The sequence below is a fragment of the Euprymna scolopes genome, chromosome 2 (genome assembly GCF_053919585.1).
Source record: "Euprymna scolopes isolate OS-2025 chromosome 2, ASM5391958v1, whole genome shotgun sequence".
In the NCBI taxonomy this organism is placed as follows: Eukaryota; Metazoa; Mollusca; class Cephalopoda; order Sepiida; family Sepiolidae; genus Euprymna; species Euprymna scolopes.
Window position 1 is genome coordinate 139,390,499 of NC_136483.1, and position 26,951 is coordinate 139,417,449.

The window sequence follows — 26,951 nt, forward strand, 5'->3', positions numbered from 1 at the left end:
TGGGTTTTCTTAGTATTAATATAAAATAACTTAAAACCCATATTTTTCGTAGACTTCTATTATTCAAAATTCACAAAAAAAAAAATTCCTCAATAAAAAGACAAACAAATTCACTCATTCAAAACCTGTTCTTTATTAATTAATGAAACAATAACTTCATCACTGATATTTACAATCATACGCGTGGTTATGTTTACACACAGCTATTTGTACTACTACATATTGCAGCAGTAGTAGTAGTAATCGTTCTTCGTGTGTTTATGCATACGTATGTGTCTATAGATCTCTCTCTCTCCCTCTCTGTCCCTTTCCCTCTTCCCAAGATAGGCGTCAGCAGTGACATTGTGCTCAATTTGTTGAGCAAGGTAGCTTGACTTGATTTTGCCAATGGCTACAACAGAAAGCGAGATTTCTCTAACATTACTGTTATTATGAGAGGGGTCTTGTGCTTGGCACGGATTACGCATGTTCAACATTGTAGCCACTTTTATGGGATGTTCAATGGATCTGACGGTGACCAGACAAAGACCATGCATTCAAAACAGCATCGTTGTATTATTCCCAGATATATTTATGAACTTTTGGCTACTTAGTTATCGAAATTTGAATAGATACGTAATTTAATTGAGATCAGACTAAGTATGCTTGGAATTAATGGATGATTTTTAATCCATTTTGAATAACATTGATCGAATCATTGGTTGTGCCGGGCACGAGTGGCACTAGTCCCATCTCCACCCCCTGAGATATATATATATGACAAAAAGTCCATATTCCACATTTCAATCTTATCGTCCATCTTATTGTTTATTTCTTTCAGTGTGTTCAATTCTTGACAGCACCTATTTCGTAGTGCAGAACCATTCATATAATTATCATGTCAAATTTTTATTCTTTTTCCGTCCTGAGTCATCAGAAGAATAGGAACTTTAAAAAAAAAAAAAATGAAAGGAATGTGGACATGATTACAAAAATTTTTTAAAATCGAAAAAGTAGTTGCAATTGTGCTTTATGATATGTACGCAATTTTTGTTTTTAAAAAATCTTGTTCCAAATTTCTTCAAATTTTCAAAAAAAAATCATAAACCTTAAAAAGATATACCAGATTTTACTTAGAGCAAGTAAAGTTTACTATTCCAAATTCAAAATTATTATTTTAAAATTTATAATAGTTATAAATAAATAAACAATTCATACTGATGTCCTACTATGTCAGTTTCGAAGCAAAGAAAAGCTAACACATTTCTAGGAGAATTCAAAACGTATTTCAATAAATTTAGGTCGTAAGCAAAAACTTGTCAGAGATTGTTGTCAAATAAAAATGATACACAATTAAAATCCAAAAACTCTTTGAATGTCTATGAAAACATTTGACTAAATGGAAAGCGACACACTTCAGAGTAGATTTCAAATAATAGAAAAATCGAATTTGAATGTTGAAAAAAAAAATTGCTTTCACATGGAAACGACTCACAAAAGTCAATATAAGTCTCAGTTAGGATAGCTGAGAAAATATATCAGAAATAAATGCTTACATTTGGCATTCAGTAACTTTCAACTCAAAATTTATGCATTGAAATTTGATTCTCATAAAAATTGATCTGAACTTTATAAAATAATTGTTTTTTTTATTATCACATATGTATATATTGGATTTTTTCTTTTTAATTTAGTATATAATTATTTCTACAATCAACCAAACGTTTCAGCTCACAAAATAGGATTGTAAATCTTATAAACGATTCCATGGATGAGAGGCATTTAATTTGTGTCGCTCTGCATGTTTATACTGATTTGGGTTTCTGCGGTCATGGTTAGTAATTTGACAAATCAACAACTCTTTGCATTAAGTTATAGGTGACCTTAAAGTGACTACCAGTTTGTGACTCTCATGATGTGAGGTTGTTTGATCGTGCAAATAATAATATTTTGGTTTTCAGAAATCTTGATGCTAACACTTGATCTCTATGTAAGATACATAGATTTTCACGTGTTCCATTACATCTCAAATGTTACCATAGGCAACATCACTTTGAGAAGATGTGCCATTCGCATTTTGGCTATATTATTTTGAATATTTAGCCAGGATTTACTGGTAGTGTGAAGTATCCTCAAATCAGGTTGACCTGACAGATCTCTGTACAAAGAGACCTTAGACATTCAAGGACGGTTTCTTTATTATTTTATCATGTTTTCTCTGGGGATGGGGTATCCTACCTGATTTCAAACATCCTATGTCATACATTACAACCGAGAGATCTTTTTAAAATTCTAAATGCAATTGTCGTATCTCACTTACACTTGGTTCACAGAGTATATTCCTTTGTGGACTGAAACCACACGAGATGATTTGAAAATAGCCCTTTTAAGTATATGATATCATAAAAAACCTAGACACCTCAAAAGCATGTGGACCTGATTACATTCTGGCTTTACTATTAAAAATAGTGCTCCACTGAGTTTGCTCCAGTTCTCTCCAAACTTTTCAACAAATGCCTTAACAACTCTTGCTTCCCTGACTGTTGGAAAACTGCTTCTGTCGTACCAGTTTACAAGAATTCTGGCAAAAGAACTGACCCATTAAATTTTCACCCCATTAGATTCCTCCCTCTTTTCACCAAAATATTTGAGTCTATAATTAATCAAGCTCTAGTCCACTACCTTACAGTTACTAAACTGACCATCAGTATGGATTTAGGCAAGCCTATTCTACTGCAGATATCCTAACTGTAATCTCTGAAAGTATATACCATGCACTGTATAAGGAGAGGATAGTAGCCCTAGATATATCTAAGGCTTTTGACAGAGTATGGCACGATGGTCTTCTCATGCAAATCAGACCATGTGGTATTACTGGACGAATACTTAACATAATTAATCCTTAAATAAGAGAAGAATCCAGGTTGTCCTCATTGGTCATATGTCAAAATAATATGATATAAATGCGGGTGTACCTCAGGGGTCGATCCTTTAACCTTTGTTATTTCTGATTCATAAATGACCTCCCTGATAAAATTGTCTCTGATCGGCACATTTGCTGACAAAATCATGCTCTATAACAGTCACAAGGGGAAAACGGATGGACACATATCCAAAGCAATGGTGGAAACCCTAGAGGAAGACTTCCAGTCTGTTGTGGAACGGGACAAAAATGGATGGTAACATTCAATGCTGCCAAGACTAAGCTCGTTTCCTTTAATAATTACAAGAAACCTTCTCAACCACCAATAGCTATGGCTAAAGATACATTACCTAAAAGTACTTTGTTCAAACTCTTCTTTCAGTTTCTTTTTATGTCATACATAAGACTTTGGTATTTCATTATTTTTTTCCTTTCTCTCTCTCTAATATGTGTGTGTGTGTGTGTACATAAATAAGTATTTGTAGTTGGCCTAGTGATTTACTTCTAAGAAGTCATTGCATTATTAATAGCTCAATTAACTCAAAATTATACCTGCAATTGAACTAAGTGCAGATCAAAGTTTGGGAAACAAACCAATTCCTACAAAAGATAATGGGAATGGATGACCTTAAGGTTAAGTATAAGGTAAAAGTAGAGAAAAACAAATCGACGTCAGTCGATATAACATTACAAATATCTAGGTTGACAAAGACACATATTTGAGATCAGTTTGTCTATAGACATGATGTGAGGCAGATCGCCAATCATGTTGTAATCACTGAAAGGAAACTTTTGATAATCACCAAGAGCGAAATTTCCACCTAGGTTAGAGGTGTCCACCTATTTATCATTACTAAAATAGTTAATCAATTAGTCAAGAATATAAATCTCTCTATTTTTTTCCAAAAATAAACTTAAAAAAACTCTTCCAACTTTAGTCTCCTATTCTACCCATGTGTAACAGAATGTAGACACACGTATGGCAGCAGCAATAGCTAACGTATGCAAATGACCAAGCCTTGTACAAGGTGATGTCACAGTGAGGAAGAAGGAAAGAAAAAGGTAAAGAAAAACATGGCTCCAGAAGGGCAGAAAGATGTGTTACACATGTGACCTGGGAGTAAGAAAGAAAGACATTTCCTAAACATGGTCGTACAAAGATAGAGTACCATGCGTTTGACATGGCAGTCTTGTTAAGCAAATTGGAATATGAGTCTTTTGAACAAGAGTCAAAGCGTTATTCTGGAAGTACCTGTAAATAAATGTCTGTTTCAATTAAAATAAAAGTGAGTTGAATTCTTTCCGTGTCTTTGTTTCCTTGCAACTGTCTTTTAATTACTGTTAACAACATAAAACATTACACAATGAGTTGCAATATCAAAAAAAGAGATGCTCGATTAAATTTTAAGTGTATGACGTTATTGTTATTGTACTAAACTATTTCCAACAAGTCTTATGTTCGTTGAGGCTTCCACAAGACTCCTATCTTCTCCTAGAAGTATTGCCAGCCTGAGAGCAGTTAATCTCATATGTCTTTTTCATCCGCTTCTGGTCCCCACAATTCCACTGTCAATCTCTTAACCACTTCATGATCCTTTGTCTGAAACGTTTCCTGTTTACAAAAACAAAAGTCAGATTTGTTTAAGCAAATATATTGTGGTTATATAGTCAAGAGTTAACTATTCTACATTTTCCCAGTTACAATTTCCTGTCAAAAGTTACTGTCAAAACTCACTACTCCAAATCTATCACACTACTGTCAAAACTCATTACTCCAAATCCAAGACTCTGCTGTCAAAACTTGCAACTCTGTGGTCAAAACTTGTTCCTCCAACATCCAACTCCAAACTGCCAGTCTCTAAAAAATCAGTCTTTTTTTTTTAAGACCAGAAGCCTTTTATTTGCATATCAGGTGACAAGATCGCAAACATATAAAGAGAAGTAGCAACTATTTTTTTTTTCTTTTTGTTTGCTAACGAACACTACAGGCTGCATAAAACAGGTTTGTACCAATTTTCTTTTAAAGCATTCAATCACATATTTTAGCTAATATTTATACTAATAAATATACCCACCATTATTTAACGTACTACAGAGTAATCGCTAGAAAAAATAGAAAATTTGAAGTTGTCAATTATTCAAATTTTTTATTTTGTTTAAATTTTATTGCATCTGGCTTATTCATTTTTTTCAATTTTGATATCCACAATATTGATAGACAGTAGAAAACAACTGGATAGGAATGCTGAGTCTCATAACTATATCCCCAGTAAGTGTTGAATTTCTAAGATTTCAGGTGAAAATTCTCTGAAGATAGCAGTTTCAATACTACCTAAAGCAGGCCAGAGGTTTAGTTGGTTAAAAACGTGGTGAGACAACAACTTTGGAAGGCAGTAATTACTGAGGATACAGTTACAAGACTCAGCATTCCTATCCCATCACGATTAAACTCCTGAAGAAGTCCAGAAGATGAGTTAGCTCAAACGTGTTGAAGCAACAACAACAATTATGAAGATGAGGATAACAGTCCGCAAATAAATAAATAAATAAATGTCCATCAATATTTAACATTTAATAACTTTCTTTACTCAAAAAAATGTTTTTTTTCTTGTTGTTTTTTCTTTTAGCTGAAACAAGAAGAACTTATCCAAGATAACTTGGAACTTCATGAGTTATGCTTGTATCTTGGCAAGGAGCATCTACTTGATCAAGACAGGGATGATGGAGATGGAAGTAGTAGTGGGACGATTGCTGGGTGTGAAAAGACAGAACAACAAACAGCTGAACGACAGGCAGAACAGTCACGAGAACAATTATGTAAGTAAATGTAGATTGTCATTAAAAAAAAAAAGGAAACTAGTGTGCGTTAACTAACCGGAAGTATCTTTTTTTTTTTCAGTAAGGTTCTAGTAGGGAAAAAAGGGGAGATAATACAAATTTTAATGATTTTTTTTTTTAATATCATTTTTCTAATATTAATGATTATTTTATGGAATAATTTATCTAGATTAAGAAATATAAATTTACTAGCGGGTGTACCTGGCATTGCCCGGATGTGAAGAGGTGGTGTAGTAAGGAGTCAATACAACCAAAAAAAAAAAAAAACTAGATGCTGCCTAGGTGGAGTGAAGTGTAAAAAAAAAAAAAAATAATTTAAGCGAACGGTAAAATAATTCAGTTTTTGTTTTAAAAGGAAAAGAAAATCCCATTACATGAGCCTCGAAATAAGAAAAAAAAATGGAGCAGGCAGGCAAGCTCAAACCTGTAACACGAAGGAGGAAAAGGTGAAAAAAAGCAAACCGCTTAACCCCCGCAGCCACCATGATATATGACTTGGCTGCTATTCAAATTAAGGCTACTCATTGCAAGTGCGTATGATGACGTTGCAAAAATGTCAGTGAAAAAGTGACCCCTCCTTGTACAAAACTGCCCAGTTAAGGGTGAAGGAATGAATATTTTTGGCCAATTTTTCAATATTTGTCAATACCAATCTGGTCAGGCTCCGTCGTGTGTGTCAAAGTTTTTGCGAAACCTACAAACACACACACACACACACACACACGAACATTTTACCTTTTATATACATATATTTTGAAATAGGGTTGATTATATAATAATTTTTTTAACAAAAATTAATTCAATTAAATTTGGGGTCAGTAACGTTTTCTGCTGTGTTATTTTAATGAACTTGTTTTGAATTACCAGATAATGATTGGTTTAAAAAAAAATCATAAACATTTGGACTGTCTCCCTTCCTTTTCTTTGCAAAAACTCTTCTGAAAATGAAAACAAACAAATACAGTGCTTGTTAAAACACTTGACAGATTGAATTTTTTAAATATGTTGTTTTAAGTAAAATTAACAGTACTTACTTGTCATGTCAAATAGTAATTTGTTCAAAAATAATGAAAATTCATTGAGTAGAAAATTGTTTATAGTTAAAAGTAAGCTTTGTGGAAAATTGGGGGAAATGGTATTTTCCCTCTGTGAATACCTTGAATATTGCGAACACAGGGAACACGCTGATCTTCCTTTCAGCCCCTTTAATGCCTGACGCACTGTTTTAGACCGTAGCGATAGACTTTTCTTTTTTTTACTAAGAACAAAATAGCAGTTGTTCTACTTGATGAATTTTCGTAATTTTTGGATATATTACTATTTTCGACATGATAATTTAGTAATTACTATTTTTGCTGAAAATCGCATAGTTAAAAAAGATGATCCGTCAACTCTTTCTTAACAAGCACCAAATATACTTTCAGTTAGTTAAAGTGCACTAGTTTAAAATATTTAAAAAAATGTGGTACTTGTACAGTTCAATCAAGACCTTAAAAAATGAAAATATCTAAAAAAAAAAAGGTTATATTGCACGTATTTGTTATGGAACAAAGTTCTCCGAAAAAAAATTTCACTTAATTTCATCAAGTAGTTTTTTTTTTTTTTTTTTTTTTTTTTTTTTTTACACCAAAAAACAATTTGTTATGATACTCATCAAAAGGTTCGATTTTTAGGAAGAAAAGCTAGTATTAAAAAGACGGAGAGGAAGTATCTGCGCTTTAACTGGAGTTACCCACACCCCCACCCCCCCGTGGCATGTTTAACAAATTCACTAATGGCTGACTTCAACGTGCTCTCATAAGAACGTGTTTTTCCGCTGTAAAAAAAAAACTACTTGATCAAATTAAATTAATTTTTTTTTCGGAGATCTTCAGTCCAAAACGGATACATACAATATAACCTTTTTTCGATATCCTCATTTTTTAATGTCTTGATTAAACTGTACAAGTACCAAATTTTTTAATCAGAATGTACACATACAGCTACAGCAAACAGACTTCACTCTGTATCTTTCTCTTTCTCCAAACCATAGATCTAGTCTTTACTCGTCTCAGAGATGAAATTGTCACTTTCAACAAAATAAACCCTTTTTTATCCCTCCACATACACTGCAAACAAGAGCTTTCTCATTTCTGTATCTTTCTTTTGACTTTATCTTTCTCTGAACCATGGGCATAGTGTTCACCAATCCTACAGACGAAACTGACTCTTAACCAATAAATCACCTCTTTTTATTCCACTTCAATAACTCAATTAAAAAAAAAAAAAAAAAAGGCTTACGTGCTTGAGTTAGTCTTATTTTAGCTGATGACGCATCTATGATCCCCCCTTGCCAAACTTTCACAAAAAACACTCCTCTAACTACAACAACCATCAACAGTTTCCCCCACTCTCTTACTAAGTCTAAATATAAATTCCATAAACAAGATTTCTTTTCTAGAACTGCCTGCTGTGGAATTCTGTTTTACTGGCCTGCTTTCCAGCTGACTACAGTATGGCCATCTTCAAGTTCAATGTAAACAAGTTCTTGTTGAGCCCCTCTTAAATAATTCATTCCTACCCCATTTTCACTGCTAACTATTAATAATTCTGTGGTTTCAGTGACTACCATACATTCATTAACCCTTATCTTCAAGTGGCCTTCGGGCCTTGATAAGTGTCGACTCCCATGTAAAAGAACTGCGTTGTCATTTCATTTACCATATCTATAAACACATATACAAGCATTCTCTTTTTTCAGAGAGGTAAGTCTTCATCACAGTAAATTATCTTACATCGCAATTGTGTACTGAGAAATGAAGAATTAAAAATCACTTATAGAATTATTCTCATAGAATGACATATTTTTGTATTAATCGCTATCACATAACACATGATAAAAAAAAACAATGAGGGCAAACATACTTAAAAAGGTTTAGGGCAAGATAACTAAAACAAATCATATATCTACATTTTTGCTTCCTTTCTTCATCTTGTTTCTCAAACGTACTGCATGTGACACAACTGATAACGTGTTAATAAATATCATGATGGCCAACCACCCTGGTCTAACCGTTTTTAGAATTTAACAACATGACCATGTAATGGGAATTTTATCATGACGTCCAATGAAGATCATCCCATTGCACAACAAGAAGGAAATAAAAAAACAACAAAAGAACACTACGATAAACAATTTTTTTTTTTTTTAATATCTGGGAAGGTAAATAGGGAAAGAAAGGTATAGTCAGTTTTATGTTCATCAATAACAGTGTCTGCCAAGTTAGTCCCTCTGGCAGTTCTCAAAGAACTCCATTAACAATATTGTAAGGGATAGTAGGGGTAAGAATATAGGTGTAGTCAGGGCTTACTGAGTGTCAAAGAACTTAAATAAAACACGTCAACACTTAATCTTTTTAAAAGAAGGCGTATGTAAATTACCTCCCTTGCGCCATTAACGTAAATATTCTCATTCGAGAAAATTTCAATCCTCTTGGTTCTGTAAGCCAAGAAAATAGTCCAAATCTTCTGTGGTGTAATGTATTTCTATAGAAGATTTCTTGGTTCCTTTTGACTTGTGAATTCTAACACCTCACTGGAATTAGTGTTCTTTTTTTACAAGACATGAACATTATTAAAATTAAAAGAAATCTTGCTTGCACAAGATTCTGACACAGTGGTACTTTGAAAAATCAATTATAAAAGTGATATTCTCCTGAAGGTTAAAGGTTCAATTTTCAGTGTAGGTAACAAAAAAATACAATTGCAAATTACTTAGGACCTCTATCAAGTCATGGCTAATGGAATGAGAGCATGCTACACCTGTGAAGTAAATAAAGGGTTCCGTTCAAAATTCTGTCTAGATTTCCGAGTTTGACAAGATACACCCGAAGAAAGCCAGAGGTTACATCAACCGAAACACTGAAAATGACACTCAAGATGAGAACAGTAGTCCGAAGAATTCAAATAATACGAATGGATTAAGTTTGAAATTCTGTGTAGATGAGAATAATCAATCCTCATCTCAAAAATTCTGAAAAAAAAAAAAAAAAAAGTTGTCAAGAATAGAAACGTTGTTTTAATTTGAAATAAAATATTTGTTTTTTTTGTTTTTTTTTAAAGTGATTTTATCTCAATATCTTGGAATAATTTAAATAAAAAGTTTAGAGGGGTTCACTTTACTATATAAATTTTATGTAAAATGATCATCCAGTTCATACATAGGATAGGACAGAATAAGTAATCTGAATTTTTGTTGAAGAAAACTTTTGACAGGGCCAAGACATGTTGTTTGGTGAGCATATATAAATTATAGATAAGCAATGTGTGGAAATCCCTCAGAGCCTTATTAGAAATAACAGCACATTTCATGACAGGATTAAAGTTAAAGTACATCGGATTCATATTGAGTCCGTTTCTTTTGATTTGTGTCTTAGACGTGTACTTCAGGGAGTTTCATGCCAGCATCTGAAAGAGATTCTTTATGCTGATGATTTAGTGTTTGTCTGCGAAACAAGTCTACTTGTTACGTTTTTAAACTTGGAGAAAATATGATACAAAGTAAAGATCTGAGAGAAAATTTTTAGAAAGAGGAAAGTTTAGTGCTTCTCTATTATACAAACGATAAAATATTGAATTTCAAGTAAAACCAAGTGATACCTATGTAATTGTCATGTCGCAAATAGTAACATATCCAAAAAATTACGAAAATAAGATAGAAAAATAATTATTAATGTAAAACTGTTTTCGATAAAGTTTAAATGGGGAATAAAATTTGTCCAACATTTTGAAGTACGTTCATCACATGACATAAGCAACAGAACATAATTATCTTTCCTGTCAACTTATCTCTTTTTAGTAAGCATAATATAGTGATTTCACTTCCTCCCTCAAATTTTTATTTTTTTTATTAATAATTATTTTTCTATCTTATTGCTTTTCATAATTTTTGGATATGTTATCATTTGAGACCTGATAATTACTTAGGTACCATTTGTTTCACTTGAAATTCAATATTTTTTTCTGTTTGTATAATATAGAAGTGCTAAAAGTTTCCCGGTTCGGTTTGTGAAAAGGGATGTAACTCAAATTTTTAGCCATACTTATAAGCATTAGATACACAAGTACAGTAGAAATTAAAGGTGTGTTGGTTCATGTGACAGAAGTGTAAGACAATGGAGATGGATGAGAGCTCAGATGTGAAGAAAGTATATTTGAATGGCAAGGTAATTAAGGTTGTTCAGAAGTTTTGCTATCATGGTGATACTATGGAGCACAGGCAGGAGTTGGTGCTAGTGTGCTTGCAAGTGTTAGGAGTGGATGGAGGAAGTTCAGGGAACTTCTGACATTACAAACCAGTAGAGGATTACCAAGGGGGAGCCTATCAGGCATGTGTATGGAATGCAATAATGTACCAAAGTAAAATCTGGCTAATGAAGGTTGAAGACATGTGTTGCATGGAGAGAAATGATCTGAGAATAATATGATGGATGTGCAATGGGTAATCTTAAAGACAAGTTTCGACACGACTTTAGAGGAAGATAAACTGTAGACAGTGAAGAGATGTACGTCCATAACGGGCGACATTGTTGAAAGAAAGGATAAGAGTTAAATGTAATCAGTTGAGATAGCAGGATCAGTTTGCAGAGGAAGTCCAAGGAAAGCATGGGAGGAAGTGGTAAGAAAAAAATATGAGAGGAAGAGAGATAAAGATCTGAACAGGTAAGTTAGTTAGAAAGTGAATTTTTAAAAGCTGTCCAGCACATGCCAGCATGTAAAATCAACATTAAACCGAAGATGACGATGAACAAAGCCTTTAGTTAGGTTCACTTTTATCTTTCATTCTGAATGTTACATCTTTTTTTAAGTTTATGACATCACAAGCTAATGTTTTCTTTTCTCTTATAAAGTAACATCAATTATTTATATAAGATTTTTATGTCTACCTCCTCCTCCTCCTCCTCAACATTGGGAAATTTAATATTTTGTTTGTTTTTCTTTGTTTTTCTATCTTTTACTTTTTTCTATCTTTTACTTTTTTCTGTCTTTTACTTTTTTCTGTCTTTTACTTTTTTCTGTCTTTTTCTTTTTTTTCTTTTTTCATCTTATTCTTTTTTTTCTCTTTTCTTTTCTCCTTTTGTTTTTTTCTTTTTTCTGCAACTCTATTGGACACTGATATTTCACTATCACAAGCACCAATTAGATCTATTTAAAAAAAAAAAAAACATTAAAATCTAATTTCTGCTTTTTTTTTTTTTTTTTTTTTTTTTTTTTTCAGCTGTTTCAGATGAGACTTTGAATTATATTAAACTTCTAGAAGAGAAAATCCGTAGATTAGAAGAAGAAAAAAAACATTTGACAAAGGTATGATTTTTTTATTTTTTATGATTGTTTTTAATTTTAATATCTGTAAAATTGGCAGAATTAAGAAAAACTTTAATATAAACTATTAAAATTATTCACTCTACAGGTGCAAATATTTAATAGTTTTAATGTAATATTTTATGTTTTTAGTGATCACGTGCTTGAGAATGTCTTTCCCCATTCATGGGTTACTATTTTCAGAGATGTAATTAATCCACTTCTTAGTAGTGTTATGCTTTTTTGGTATTCAGAAAAAAAATGAAACTCAACCTTATACAGGGTGACCCCCCCAAAAAAAACAGGACAATCAATTGTTTTTCTGAGCATTTTACAGTCAACAGAGAAAAAAAAGGCCAAATACCCTAGTGTTTTGATGTGATGTTTTGAATATAATAAACTAGTTATGACCAAAGTTTCATTTCATTCAGACAAAACACTAAGAAACGGGGCCTTAAGCTTATACATGCAGATCATGATGTCATAATCATTAGATCACTGTCTTGACATGTAAAAATAAATGTTTAAATTTCAACTGTATGGTAAGGTTTGAGTTTTGACATTTTGAGGTCTGCCAGCTCACAGAAAGAAATAAGGGAGTTTTTTTTTAAATATTTTTTTCATATTTTACTTCTTGAGGCTGAAACTTGAGTTCTGTATAAGATCCATATCTGATTAAGTCCTCCTTTAAATCTCGAACGTTGAGTTAGTAAAGAATTAAAAGAAATTAATTTTCCTCTCCCCAAATAACCAATTAACTATGTTATAGTATGTTTTTATTTCAGTCTTACCAGATTCCAGTATAACGTTGTACACTTTTACACACGTACACCCAACATGTTGTAGCAGAGTATGCCACAAGGAACATAAGACAAATAATAACCTGACACCTTTTTTATTTTTTGTAACGAAGACATTAATTTTCTCATTCGTTCACTATGAGTGACTTCTCGTTACGGCTGTGATGCCACCCATATCTCTTGCGCCATCTTATCTAACATACTCTCTCCTTTTTTAGTCTTTTTTTTTTTTTTTACCATGACATCGTTTTACACATGGCTCGGTATTTATATATAGCCGCCATACACACTCTGTTACACCAGGACGGGAATTCATCTGGTCTGGTGGAGTATCTAGTTAAGTGCTGTTACTTTAGTCAACATAATCAAGAGAGAGCACACCTCTTTTCGTATGAGCCAGCTATGTTGAGCGGATCTTATTTGGGTATCTTATTTTGAATGTTTGATCAAGGTTTACTCGTAAAGAGAAGTATCCTCATGCCAGGTTTTCCTGACAAACTCTTGGATTTGGAGACTGAACACACTCAAGAATGGTGTCTAGTAGATATTTCAAATTCTACATTAAATTCAAAGTCTTCAATGAAGATCACCAAAGTTTCTACTATTGGCATTACAAGTTGATTTTTTTTCTTTTTAGATAATTGCTATTTTATCAACTTGAAAAGAGCTTTGTAAAAGATGCTTAAAACCGTTTGAATTATGCATCAGTAGTTCAAAAGTTATGAGAATTTTAAGTGCCAAAATTTAGGCTTTTCCATAGACATTTTTCTCTAGAAAAAATGGGCTAAATTATGGACCTCAACATTTCAGGTAATTTCGCCACCATTTATTTATTTTTCAAGCTATTCTCATGAAACTTGGCACTCTTATGTAAAATTGTGTGCTCTTTCTGATTATGCAGTCAAATTTGATGTGTCTCTTTACCATAAGTCATGAATTATAAATTAAGATGTACAAATTTAAGTTTTTTTTAAACTGGCGCATGGTATCATACAGTCTGTTCATGAACAAAACTAAGTATTATAGTCATATTTAAATATAGCTTTATTGAGAGCATGCATTTTCCTGCCTTCTCACCAAAGGAGAGCTTAATCTTGGGTGTAGCCATTGAATGCCTAAAGAGCATTCATGGCCGCTATTTACTACTCCCCTCAAAGAAAAATAAAAGTTAGTAGATATGAATTAATCTCAGAAATAAATCGAAGAAAATTTTTCATATAGATTTTGGATTTCTATAAAAGATAGAAATTCCCATAGTCGACCAGAACTTGTGCATTTTGGGACCAGTCTAATTTTCAATTTTGTAAATCGTCTCTATCTGGCTCAAAATATACCCCTATTTTCTGAGATGCAACCATAAATTGTACTCTACATGAATCCTTGATATGGCTTTCACAGTACCAGGATACCAGGAATCCTGATAAGCAACAACTATATATTCACCAGTTGATGGTAATTTTTGTCATTTCTATTCTGTTGTTTTACTGAAAATTCAACTATGTAAACAAAGAAATAAAACGGTAATTTTTTACCTTGTTTCCACCTTTATTAAACAATCTCATTTCTTATGTTATCGCTAAAACGTAACCCCGAGAAACTATGCACAAACGCACATACCAAGATGGCCACCAGCAATAACATAAGAAATGACATTGCTTAATATTCGGAAAGCTACTTATTTGTGGAAAATTTAAATGTGATATTCGTTTTCAGCATACCCGTAAACCTTAAAAGATAGCCATTTTAAAGAAAAATGTTAAGGTGGAAACAAGGTAAAAATTTACAAAATGCATCACAATGAAATTCTTTATAGAACTGCCTAATTATTATTATTATTATTATTATTATTATTTAGATATCCTCAGTTAAAATAAAATGGGTTTATTTTACAGATTCGAAAAAATGGTCTTGATAATGAGTTAAAAATAAATTCAAGTTTCACGATATATTTTATTTAATTGTTAGGTGAAAGTACAGAATAGTTAAAACATCCTTCCTTCCCCATGTTAAGAATGGGTTTCTATATAACATTATTTCCGCATGGTAGCATAAGTGCACAAGTACCTTGTATTTGTTGAGGTTTTTTGGGGGTTTTTTGCCACTAAAAACACAATTCTACCTTAAGTAAAAGTAAGTTATAAACACAATGATAACAGAAACGCATGTACTTAGTACATTTTGTTGTTTTTAATGCTTTTAATACATGTGTACTAAAAGCGTTAAAAACAACAAAATAGTATTGTTTGGAAATCAAATTTGAAAAACTTGAAAATAATTTTTTTTAAATTGACAAACTCAGAATAAAAAATGACTAGTCTAGTAAGACGAAAGCAGAAACACAGTTTTCTATTTTTAAGAGAATGCTTTAGTCAGCTTGGTGCCTGACGCGCTTAGCGACCGTTTTTCTGTAAGCAGATTTAATTTCTATAAAAGATAACATTTTAAAGAAATTTCCACGCAATTACTAATTATCAAATATTTACATATTATGCATGAAAATAATTCTTAGACTGTTATCTATATGAAAATGGATGATATATACCAATTTATCTTATCAATTTTGAAATATTCTTCATCAACTTTGCTCGGTCGTAACTTTGCTTTCTGTGGTTGTAAAAATATAAATCAAAATTCAGTAGAGATGGACTTCTTTGTTTATATAGCCTGTAATATTTCAGCCATATCCAATCAAATTTAACCTTGCACATCCAAACGTAACGTATGAAATGTAAACATTGAAAAAGCAGTTTCCCTTTTTGCTGTCGTCACTTTTTACCTTTTTTCATTTTTAACTTGGAGCACAAAAACATTGAACGCATAAAAGAGAAATAAGTTTACATCATTGGAATGCTTATTATATTCTCTTTCCAGCAATGTAATTCTTCTAAGAATTGACTCAGAAATAAAAAAAGATATGACTTGTTGAAGCACATTAGGTATGTAATATTGCCGATGTCTACGAAAATACAGCATATGCTTGTAATGCTATTACTATATCAATGAACACCGATAAAATATAAACTGTTGGACATTTATGACTGATACTTGGTGGATAAGTCAGACATATACTAACATTTATTTAACCGTCAGCGATGTGGTAGTGTGGGATCCTAAACACAAAACTTCTAAAATAGGAAGACCTGTCAAGACGTACACAAAATTATTGACAGAAGACAATGACTTACAACTTGAAGATCTTCCTAAGGCCATACAATGATAATGATAAACCAAATATGATCATGATTTTTATCTCCATCAATATGGATTATTTTGACTATTACTTTACTCACCCTATCGAATTCTGGAATCTGTGTGGATTTCAAACAAAACCCCTTTATTTTATCTGTGGAGTAATTTGCTCTTGTTCCATCATCCATTACCAAGTAGAAGTGCTAAGTAATTTGTAATTGTATTTTAGTATCGCCAATACTGAGGGTTAAATCTTCAGCCTCCAAAAGACTATCACTTATGATTGATTATACATCGCACTTTTATCCATTCTACCACGGGTCTTTGTGAATAATTCTAATGTGAATTTTCAGGAGTCTTAAAGTAAAAATACAATTACGAATTAAGATTTCAACTAGGTCATAGTTGACTGAACGAGAGCAAGCTACCCCATAAATTAAATATAAGGTTTCATTCAATTCAGATTCTTAGGTCAACAAAATGCACATAAAGAAAGGTTGGAGGTTATATCGGATAAAACATTACAAGAATAAGATCCAAGATGAGAACGGTAGTCAGAATAATCTAAGTAATACAAATTATCAATCCTCATCTCAAAAATTTTGAAATATAATTTTATCAAAGGTTTTGCATGTATTATTATTCATCGGACTACTGTTCTCATCTTGAAGATGAGAACAGTAGTCCGATGAATAATAATACATACAACCAATCCTCATCTCAAAAATTCAGAAACGTTATATCAAAGGTTTTGTTTTATAATTTTCCTCTGAAATATAGAAACTTGAGCAACCCTTTACTGAGATGGGACAAAGTCGGAGTTCAACTGATCCAGTTTCATCTGCGAGCTATTCTGTTCCAGTTCGAGCCCAAGTTGTAAGTGCCAACATCTATTTTTTGCTCTCTTCTTTAAACTATTTCCAAATGCAAACAAGAGTAGTGTCCCCGGTTTGTTTGTATTTTTTGTTTGTTTTTTTTTTTTTTTTTTTCATGATGCTATCAGATTAGGCTGTCTGAAAATACTGGCTTCCTGACATCATGCATCAAACATTGATGTTATTGTTTATTTTACTTTCCCTGTGTAAAACTCAATCATATTCTACAAAGTCAAAAACAAAAACAACAATTTTCTACATAAAACAACCAAACCAAGCACCATGAATAAATATTTGAAGATATAAAGAACTTCAAGTGTAAACACTAATACCAAAATCACCGAATTTGGCATTAAATAATCCAAAAAGGATTGGCATGCCATAAAATAGAACAAAGAAACCAAACACTGTTGATAAATATTTGAAAATTTAAAGAACTTGAAGCTTGGCATAAATTACTGGAAAAGGGTTAATATGCCATAAAATAATGATCAAATCAAACATCATAAATATTTAAAGATATAAAGAACTTGAAGTATAAAACTCTTTCCAAAATGATTAGATTTGACATTAAATAACCCAAAAAGGGTTCATATGCCATAAACCAAAACAACCAAATTTTTTTTTTTTTTTTTTTTTTTTTTTAATTGTCGTCACGTTTGCAGAGGAACACCTGGAAATTAGGAAAATGAATATCATCAAGGGTGAAATTATGTGCGGTGGTCCTAAAGTCCTGTTACCCCTAACAAAAAATTATCAACAATAGAGAAACAATCAGCAGAAGACGTCTTTGAATAATATTATGTGGGTATTTGTGTGAGTGTCGATGTTCATTCACTACACAGGCAATGATCATCTGCTCATTGTGCTGGTCTGAAGTTGTTGCTCAATTTTTACACTAGTCAGTGTTGATTGTGTGTTCTCCTTCCAAATAAAATCATGTACATTCCATGGTTATAGTCAGTTAATGTACTTTCTAATTTCCAGCATAGCACTACCAAAAGCAGTGACAAGGCAAATCACTTCCTTCACTTGTTCTTCTGTATTTCTATTGTGAAGCAATTTATTGAAATAAAATATTATACATCACGTGATGTACTTGCAATAACCCTTATCCCTGAGTGGCTTCCGGGCCTTGATAAGTGGTGATCACTGTGTAAAAAAAAAAAAAAAAAAAAAAAAAAAAATATAAGAAAACGATATTATTGAAAAGTATACAATAAAAACTAACAAAATTATAAAAACAACATAATTCGTCTTTATTTACAGACTATTATCCTCATCTTCTAGTTGTTTCACAACGTTTCGGCCAACTATTCATATTCGGGGTACATGGTGCAGTGAATAGAGGCATTGGATTCCTACAGTTCCAGATGAGCACTGTCTGCAGATAGCGGTCTCAGTCCTACCCAAAGCCTGCTAGAAGTTTAGTTGGCCAAAACGTGATGAGGCGACAACTATGGAAGATTACATTGAGATACAGTTGAGTCTCGGCATTCCTATCCCATCACGGTTTACCACCTGACGAAAGCCAGAGGAATAGTTGGCCGAAACATTGTAAAACAACAACTAGTAGATGAGGATGATTGTCCGCGAATAAATAAATATATAAATTACTCGTCTCAAAATGATTCCAATAATAAAAATATTACAATTAGTCTTTATTTGCACTTTTAATTGCAACATTTTTTTTTAAAGTTTTTATTTTAATTGAAATTTATAAGAAATGTTTTTGAAATTATAAAAATAAGTTTTTTTTTTTGTTTGTTTGTTTTTTTAGGGTGGGGGTGAAAATAAAAAAAAAAATTATTTGAATTTATATAACAAACATGTTTATGGAAGTATAAATATATAAAAATACAATTATTGAAATCAAAAAAGATCAGAAAAACGTTAAAAAAAAAAAAAAAAAAAAGAATACATGCACAGGGGAGATATAGGCCTGAAAAAAAGTGAAGGAACTGATTTACCTTGTCACCATTTCTAGTAGTACTACACCAGAATTTAGGAAGTATATTAGCTAACTATAATCCATTCTACAACTACAGGTCCAAGTAAACAGGGTGCATAAAGCAAATGGTAGAGGGCAAAAGACATAAACATAAATCCTAATAATGATATAATTCCCTAATACAAAATCACTGCCATCATCTTGTAAATTTTTGAAAAGTGTGTGTATATGATTTTGTTTTTAACTGCATGTTTCGACAGGAAAAAAGATGGATACCCTATATTTATGTTATAGACCAGCTGTATTTACCTAGAATTGTCCGAGTAAAATGTTTAAAAACAAAACTACAGAATAATCTTTAGTATGTACGTACCCATCACAGAATGGAAATGTTATATTCCAAAAAGCAAGCAAATTTACCAACTTTGCAATTAATTCGTCGGCATCATAGCATAAATTTAGTAACTATGAATTGTTGATTTGTCTCCCTTTGTTTCTTGATAGTTTTTCATAATGGCAGGTGAGACAGTTATTGTTAAAATACTCATAAAATTTGGTTTTCTTATCTAAAAATAAAACTATTTGAACAATTTATGTAATTTTTGGAGTATGACATGTTCGTTCCATGATGGATATGTACACCATAAAGATTTTTCTGTATTTTTCTTTTTAATCAGGTTGAATTCTAAATAAGAACCAAAGAAGAATATTTCAAAATATGTTCTACCTATACAATTAAAAGTAATTAAGAAAAATAGAAGAGCCATTAAAGAAAAAAATGAACTATTTCTTTCCCCGACATTTTCGATATGGAAAAGTAAAAATATTTTTAAACGCTTAAGAACACAATTTTTTTGTTTAGATTATTTTTTTTTTTTAATGTTTTCTTTTATGCACAGATGTGTGCTTAACAGTTAGCCTGAAGAGCTCCTTGGAGCAAAATACAAATGTTTCTCTGTAGCTAGCTTGCGATAAGCATATTTTCATAATGCTACTAAGTGCTATCCATGTATTGAGCACTGTTTTGAATAATTATTTCCTATTCTTTGGAATCTAGCTTAATAAGCATTGCTACAGATAATTAGAAAATGTTCATTTGTATGTTATCTAGGTTTCTAGCCACAGTCGCCCACCTTACTGCGTCGAAAGTGTTCCCAGTCATCCTGCAACAATTCAACAACAATCCACCAAGCCTGAAGAAGTTGTCCACGCCATGAAGGTAAAACAAAAATCATTTACAATTTACTGATTCAATGATACACTTGATAGAAGGTCACACAGACCAAACTATCAACTTGTAAATGCTAACTAAACAACCCATAAAAATATGTATTACTAATAATTTATTTTAGTATCGATCACTATTGATATATATACTCCTATAAATTTGTTATTTTTTTGTGTATTGACTTTCATATTAAAAACCCTTTTTTCTATTTATTTAAAAAGAAAATACAACTTTGTTACATATGGGTCATGGAATTGCATTCATCTACAAAAGATCTAGCTAATTTGCATATTCGTTTAAACATTCATTTTAATTAATTCCCTATTAGTTTTTTTTGGTTTTCTTATGGGATGATCATCTTTAGTTAACTATGTAACGTGTGATAATATTCATGCAGATATTATAATATTTGCATAAAAATATTATAGTAAACACAAACCTCTTTCTATATATATTTATATATATATATTTATGTCTGCAGATATATATTTGTTTAAAAAATGTTGCCTACAAAACGCCTCAGTTTTTGTCTACAGATATGAATATAGGGTATTCAAGCCCATGTGAAACTTTATATTTGGGTTTTTGTCAGGGAAAATCGGTGTAAAATTTAAAGAAATGGAATTTGCTAGATGATGGTCGAATGACATTACGAATATGCATGTGTAACGTAATAACTATTGGTTCATGTTTTAATTTTTAGCCTTGCAACAAACATGTCTTCATAACTCCTGCATTAACATCAAAGAAAAAAGTAAATCGTAAGCTAAACGTTTTGGTTTGAATTCTCAGTGGTAGTGCAAGAGTCAGTTTTTTTTTTTTTTTCTTTTTTTAACTTTTTAAATCATTACTGTATATTGGCCCCAATATAATAATAAATATGAAATCTGCATTAATTAAAATATATGTAAACATATTTTAGGATAGGGCAATGCTGGGCGGCCTGCTAGTATATATATATATATATATATATATATATATATATATATATATATATATGTTTGCTCTTCTCTTCCTTTCTAATGAGAAGCATTGTGCTTTGGAATACCTTGGCCTAAAAAGTTTTTCTTTTTTCCTTATTGATTGGGTGACCTATTTAAGTTTATTTAATTGTAAACTGTCATCTGTTATGTTTTATATATACTAATAGGCTAACCGGCATTGCTTGGTCATAAAATATACTTAAATGTTTTAATTTATCCAGATTTCATATTTATAGAACCAATACGCTATTGATTATTATATTGTATTCAATATATAATAGTGATTTCAAAGGTAAAAAAAAATGACTTGAGTGCTATCAGCTAGAACCAAAACGTGTAGCTCTCCAGTCTTATTCATTACCATCTGATCTAAGTCCATACGCATGTAAAACCTTAAAAAAATAACGTTAGATATAAATGTATATTTGCGTATGTATAGAAGTAACATGTTTAGTAGACTCACGACTGCCAAGTTCAAATTTTTTTTTAATTTTGACCTTTTATCAGCTATTTTTACTGGCTAAAACCTAAATTGAATTTGTTTCACACATTCAGATCCCCAATATATCTAGTTTCAAATCTGTAGATCAAAAATTAATAAAGCAGTTTGTTAGACCGTTCCTCATGCAGATTTCTTATTTGCTATTATAGAGTCGATTCTCATCTCATTCATCTGAAATGTATGAATGAAAACCATTACCGCCAATAAAGATATATCATTATCAATGTTTTACTGCTATTTTTTATGCATAGTCAAAATACAATATAATGATGAATTTATAAATTAAAAAAATGTTTTTTCTTTTATTCTAATCACCCCAAACAAAACAGTGCCACTGAAACGTAAGGGACTACTGTGAATTAGGATCCATATTTATAAAGACATTCTAAGTGGAGAGCTATGCAGCAGGATGTTTGTTTGCGTTACATTTAAGTTTCTGCATGTTGGTACAGTCAGGAGAGCACGGAGAGAATTTCAAAGGGTAGCAGTTCAGCATCTGTTGGGGGGGGGGCTTCTACAGTGAAAGGGTGGGATTTTGCTGATTGTTGGGTTAATCAGAAGTATTTACATATTTGATGTATATTGAAATTTAATTCTATATTTTCATCGTTTCAGGTTTTAGAAGTTCACCAACAACTTGAACGACCTGTAAACGGAACGGGCAATGACCATTTAGGTGACAACGAAAAGGCTATTGTCAAAGAAATGTGTAATGTAAGTTTATCAAAATTTTGCATATCATTTATCCAAGTGTGAAGGCCAGATGTTGGGCATCTGATAAGACTGTCTTCTGTACATTTTTTGGGTGTCCTTAAATTTGTGAAACATTCCGATTGAGACTATACAGCCTTCCATTCCAATCCAATCCGAAATGAAACTCCCTCTAAACAGATTGAATCGGCTTGCTTAACAGGAGGAAGTTTCATGTGAATATCAAATTAATAAGTGGTCTCCAGTCGTTGAACCTGAAGAGGGATGGGCACCGTCAGGCTGTTCTTGTCTAAGACACACTGTACAATTCTGGAGGGTTAATGGACGTGTTGTCTCCAGTCATTTGCATATGCCATCAGGGGAAATGACAATGTTAGAATTTTGCAGTTCTTGTGGGAGAAGTATCGACGTCCTTTTACATACAGACAGTACTTGGTATTCCCGAATGATCACCCACCTGGTACTGACCAGGCTCAACGTTGCTTAACTTCACTGATCTAATGGGAACCACTGTGCCAATTTGATTATGCCATATATATAACCTTCCATTGCAGACTCTTTGTACATGATGACCTCCTCCCAAATTGCCACCTATGCAATCTTAATATGATTCATGTAAAACTCGTTCAGAATTACACTCCGTACTGATGAAACGATCACCAAATTATTCTGCTGTATCATTAAATAGCAGTAAAGCAAAGATTAATAGATTTTCATGACTAAATAATAGTGGACAAGTCAAGTATACATTCAACAAGTCCTGACAGACATCCTGTTAGTGGTCCTTTTGGTTCTGTGTGAGCATTCATGGATTCCACCTAACACACAGTATGTTGTATCTTATGGATGATGACATCATTTCCAGTGCACTGACACCCGCATATCAATTCTACATACATTTTATTCACTGTTATGTGACGATCAGTACGGATGCGTTAGTCGAGGCACACAGTGTTTTTGGGATGGTCTGGGATGGTAGCTGTGCATGTGTTTGTCAATCACATCTCTGTCGCCACTCTGAAATCAACGAACCCATCTCCTAACTGTGCTGACATTGGTTTTGTAAATATTCCACAGGTGCAAGTGAATTTTGATTGGTTCAATTTTTTTCTGCATGAAGGAATTCAATGACGCATCTCTGCTTTTGACACACGTTCATGACAGGGATTGTTTTTATAGTTTCACACCTGAAAGTTTCAGCTCTCTTTCATCTGCAAGAGAGCTGAAACCCTCTGATATCTATAGAATAACAAGTTTGAAGTACCTTCATAAATTCTTATTAGATTTACCTATAGGTTTTCCTAATCTATTTGTAAATCTTTGAGCCTCAGAGTCTATTATCTATAGTTGTAAAACTTTGATTTTCTCATATAAATACTTGTAGTGTTTATATATTCTACTCCTAATGATTCAAAGGAGAGTAGAAAGTGGACTTTGGCTTTAATTTCGGCAGCTTCATAATTCTTGCTTCCCTTATTTTGTTCTTTAATCCTCAGATTCTGACAAAGAGGGAAAGAATTGCTGAAGAACAAGTAAGCATTTCCCTTTTTGGTTTTATGTACTTAGCAAAGAAAAAGGTAGCTTAATATACTGTATCGGTAGAGGTCTTACAAGTGGAACAAGTAAGGTCTCACTTTTCCTAAATTTAAATAAACGCAATACCATCATGGGGTAGCTACATTGAGTTGCATAGGCGACATGTCAGAATGGGTGTGGCGGATGAAGATGCATGAATGCCAGAAATACTAACCAGTTTGTTTGTTTTATCTGGCGGAAAAGTTTAACTTTTGTTAACTCCTGCTTTCACACTCTAAACCACTTTGACTTTCACTCAAGTTCTGTTTTGGCCCTACCAGATCAGGTTGTCTGAAGATACTAGCTTCCTGATCTAAAATGCACCAAACGTTGATGTTATGAGTGTTTTTTTTTCCTTCCCTCTTTGCAAAACTCAATCATGTTCTGCAATAACAAAAGCAAAAACAAGAACTTTCCTCTACAAAACAACTAAACCAAACAACCTGAATATTTGAAGATATAAAGAATTTGAAACACAATTGGATTCAGCATTAAATATATGAAAAGAGTTGATATGCCATAAAACCAAACACCCAAACAAATCAGGTTCTATTAGAAATCCCACAATTCAATGTGACATTTTTTTTTTTTTCAGTCTAGTTAATAAATTTGGAAAAAAAGTTTGTCATTAAGGAATTTAGATATTTAGTAGTTGCTTGATATTGTTTATGGTGAAAAGGTAAATTTATTTTTGCAACAGTCTTGTGAAATTTATGAACTTTGTAAAACACTTCATTTTACAAGTTCTGGTTGTTACATTAACACTTTTATTTCAATATCTCGTATTTTGAAGAACAATCCATTAGTAATGGAGATTTAGTGTCTGTTTGTCTAACTATATCATTACTATCTTTTAATCCTCAATTCATGTTACCATACTATTTTAAACTAATGTACTATTTTTCAATGCTTAATTTAGGGATGGCAGAAGTGTAGTATCTGTTCTGTTTTCATAAGATTATGCTCCCAGATATTACCTTCTCTTTTGAAAGAAGGCAGTGTAGTATATGTTTGTTCAACATATATAGTAACAAAACTAGTGTCTGTTGAAAAAAATCAATAATGACTTGTGAACACTTTTTTTAGAACTTGTCATTGATCTGAGGGAAATAACCCCATTTTACTAAGAATCGTTCATTATTTTTTGTTGTTTATGAATTTAGGATGATAAAAGCAATGCAACTTCAAGGAATTGTAAGAAAAGATAAATGCAACTACTTTTTGTTTTCTTTTTTTTTTTTTTTTATAAATGTTAACCTTAAAAACCAAAGAATGGAAATCCTTACCAAAAAAGAAAAAAGGAAACTGCAATTACTTTTTGCAATATAATAAACTGCAATGCGATTTCTTTTTCTGGCATCTTTTAACTATTTTATCAAAAAAAATAAATCATTTTTTTTTTTTTTTTTTTTTTTTCTAATAAAAATTACAATTAGTCCCATCTCCTTCGAATCAATGATGAATTATACAGAAGCCTCAACTTGTGTTCATTTTTTTAACTTTTTAATTTTATTTATTTTTAACAAAAAGAAGCTCAAGAGCTGCGACAGTGATGATTAGAAAAGTTTTAGGTCCAAGAATCGGTATAAGTCAAAGATCTGATTATAATTTTTTTTTTTTCTTTTTAATTTAGGTTGTTTGGCGTAAACTTGAAGATTCATCTTCAGCTGAGGCTTCCAAGGGAATGCTGCCATCTTCCTCTCCAGAGACTTATGCTCGATTTTATCAGCAATCTTCCAAGAACCCTCCTTTCAATAATAAACCTTCACACCCACCACAATATCACTCTGCCACCCACCAGAAAGCATCGAACATGTATTCACCACAACCTCTCCCCTCGGGTCATGCAGTTCAACATTATCAAACAAAACAGACATCACCGTCGCAAGGACATAACTTTCGATCAACTTCACACTCATCTTATCAGAATCGAGCAAGCAAGCATAACTATAAGAAATGATCCACGTGTTCATGTGCAACATTTTTAATATTTTTTTTGAATTATGAACTCCATTACATATCAAAATTTAAAGCTTTATATTTCTTACATTTTTAACTCTCTAAATGTTGATACATCATGAGTTCAACACATTTTTTTATTTATAAAATAAAGAAATAAAAATTATATATATATACATATGTATTAGAATTTGTAATATATATGGCATAATTGCGTTGACACACCGGTTCACATCAGATCGCCAAAGTTAAACAACATTGAGCCTGGCTAGTACCAGATGGGTGACGATTTGGGATTTCTAGCCACTGTATGTGCTCTCCACTTATCTCGGCATTGTTTTCAGTCGTCCTGAACCTCCACTTGCCACTGGTATTTAACAACGCCAACTCAGGAGAGGTGTGGTTGAAGATTGTGCAACTCTTGCCCAAAAAATTTCATGCACAAACACCCTTACAGTGGGTATTCATAGTATGTCAAGGAAGCTACAAATTAGAATTTTTAAGTTTAAGAAGCCAATACAAGACAGGATTTTTTTTATAATTTTTTTTTTTTTTACATGGTAGTCACAACTTATCAAGGCCTGGGGATAAGGGTTATTGTGTGTACAGTAATCAATGGGGTAATATCGTAGTAATCGTTAGTAATGGAGATTTTATAAAGTGTCTTACTTAAGGGGGCGGTTTATCAGGAATTTGTTTATGTTGGACTTGAAGACTTCCAAATTGTAGTCAGGTGGGAAACAGGCAAACAGAAGAGTTTCACAGGCGTGCACTTGTAAGAAAGAAGCTTTGTTCAGGGAATCTATGTTTTGATTTAGGCACAGATAAAGAGTGGGGAAAATTATTGACAGTGGTTTCAGCTAGACGGGTGTTTTTCGTGAAAGATTGGTGAGGGGAGACCAGAGATTGGAGCTCAGGCGAGCACCTGCCATGGAAATAATGATAAAACAATGACAGGCTCGCAACCTCTGTTCTGTGGGAGAGAGGTTGCAGGGTAGAGAAAAGGGCATCCCCCACTAAACCACAAAGTCTATTTTGTACTCTGTCAAGGCAGGATAGGCTGTTTTTAGCAGCTCCTGCCCAGATATGGCAGCAGTAC

The 26,951-nt window shown here is 32.3% G+C and overlaps 1 protein-coding gene across 1 annotated transcript in view; it reads left to right on the forward strand.

Moving 5' to 3' along the window:
• Nucleotides 1–26,028, forward strand: part of LOC145296672 (coiled-coil domain-containing protein 85C-like) — a 47,631-nt gene extending 21,603 nt beyond the window's left edge. Inside the window, exons 3-8 of the mRNA XM_080142621.1 lie at nt 5,530–5,719; nt 11,997–12,082; nt 16,849–16,944; nt 20,006–20,113; nt 22,223–22,321; nt 25,527–26,028. Of these exons, the coding sequence (XP_079998747.1) occupies nt 5,530–5,719; nt 11,997–12,082; nt 16,849–16,944; nt 20,006–20,113; nt 22,223–22,321; nt 25,527–25,853 (906 nt within the window). The 3' untranslated portion in view covers nt 25,854–26,028. The remainder of the gene's footprint in view (nt 1–5,529; nt 5,720–11,996; nt 12,083–16,848; nt 16,945–20,005; nt 20,114–22,222; nt 22,322–25,526) is intronic.
• The last annotated feature ends 923 nt before the right edge of the window (nt 26,029–26,951 follow it).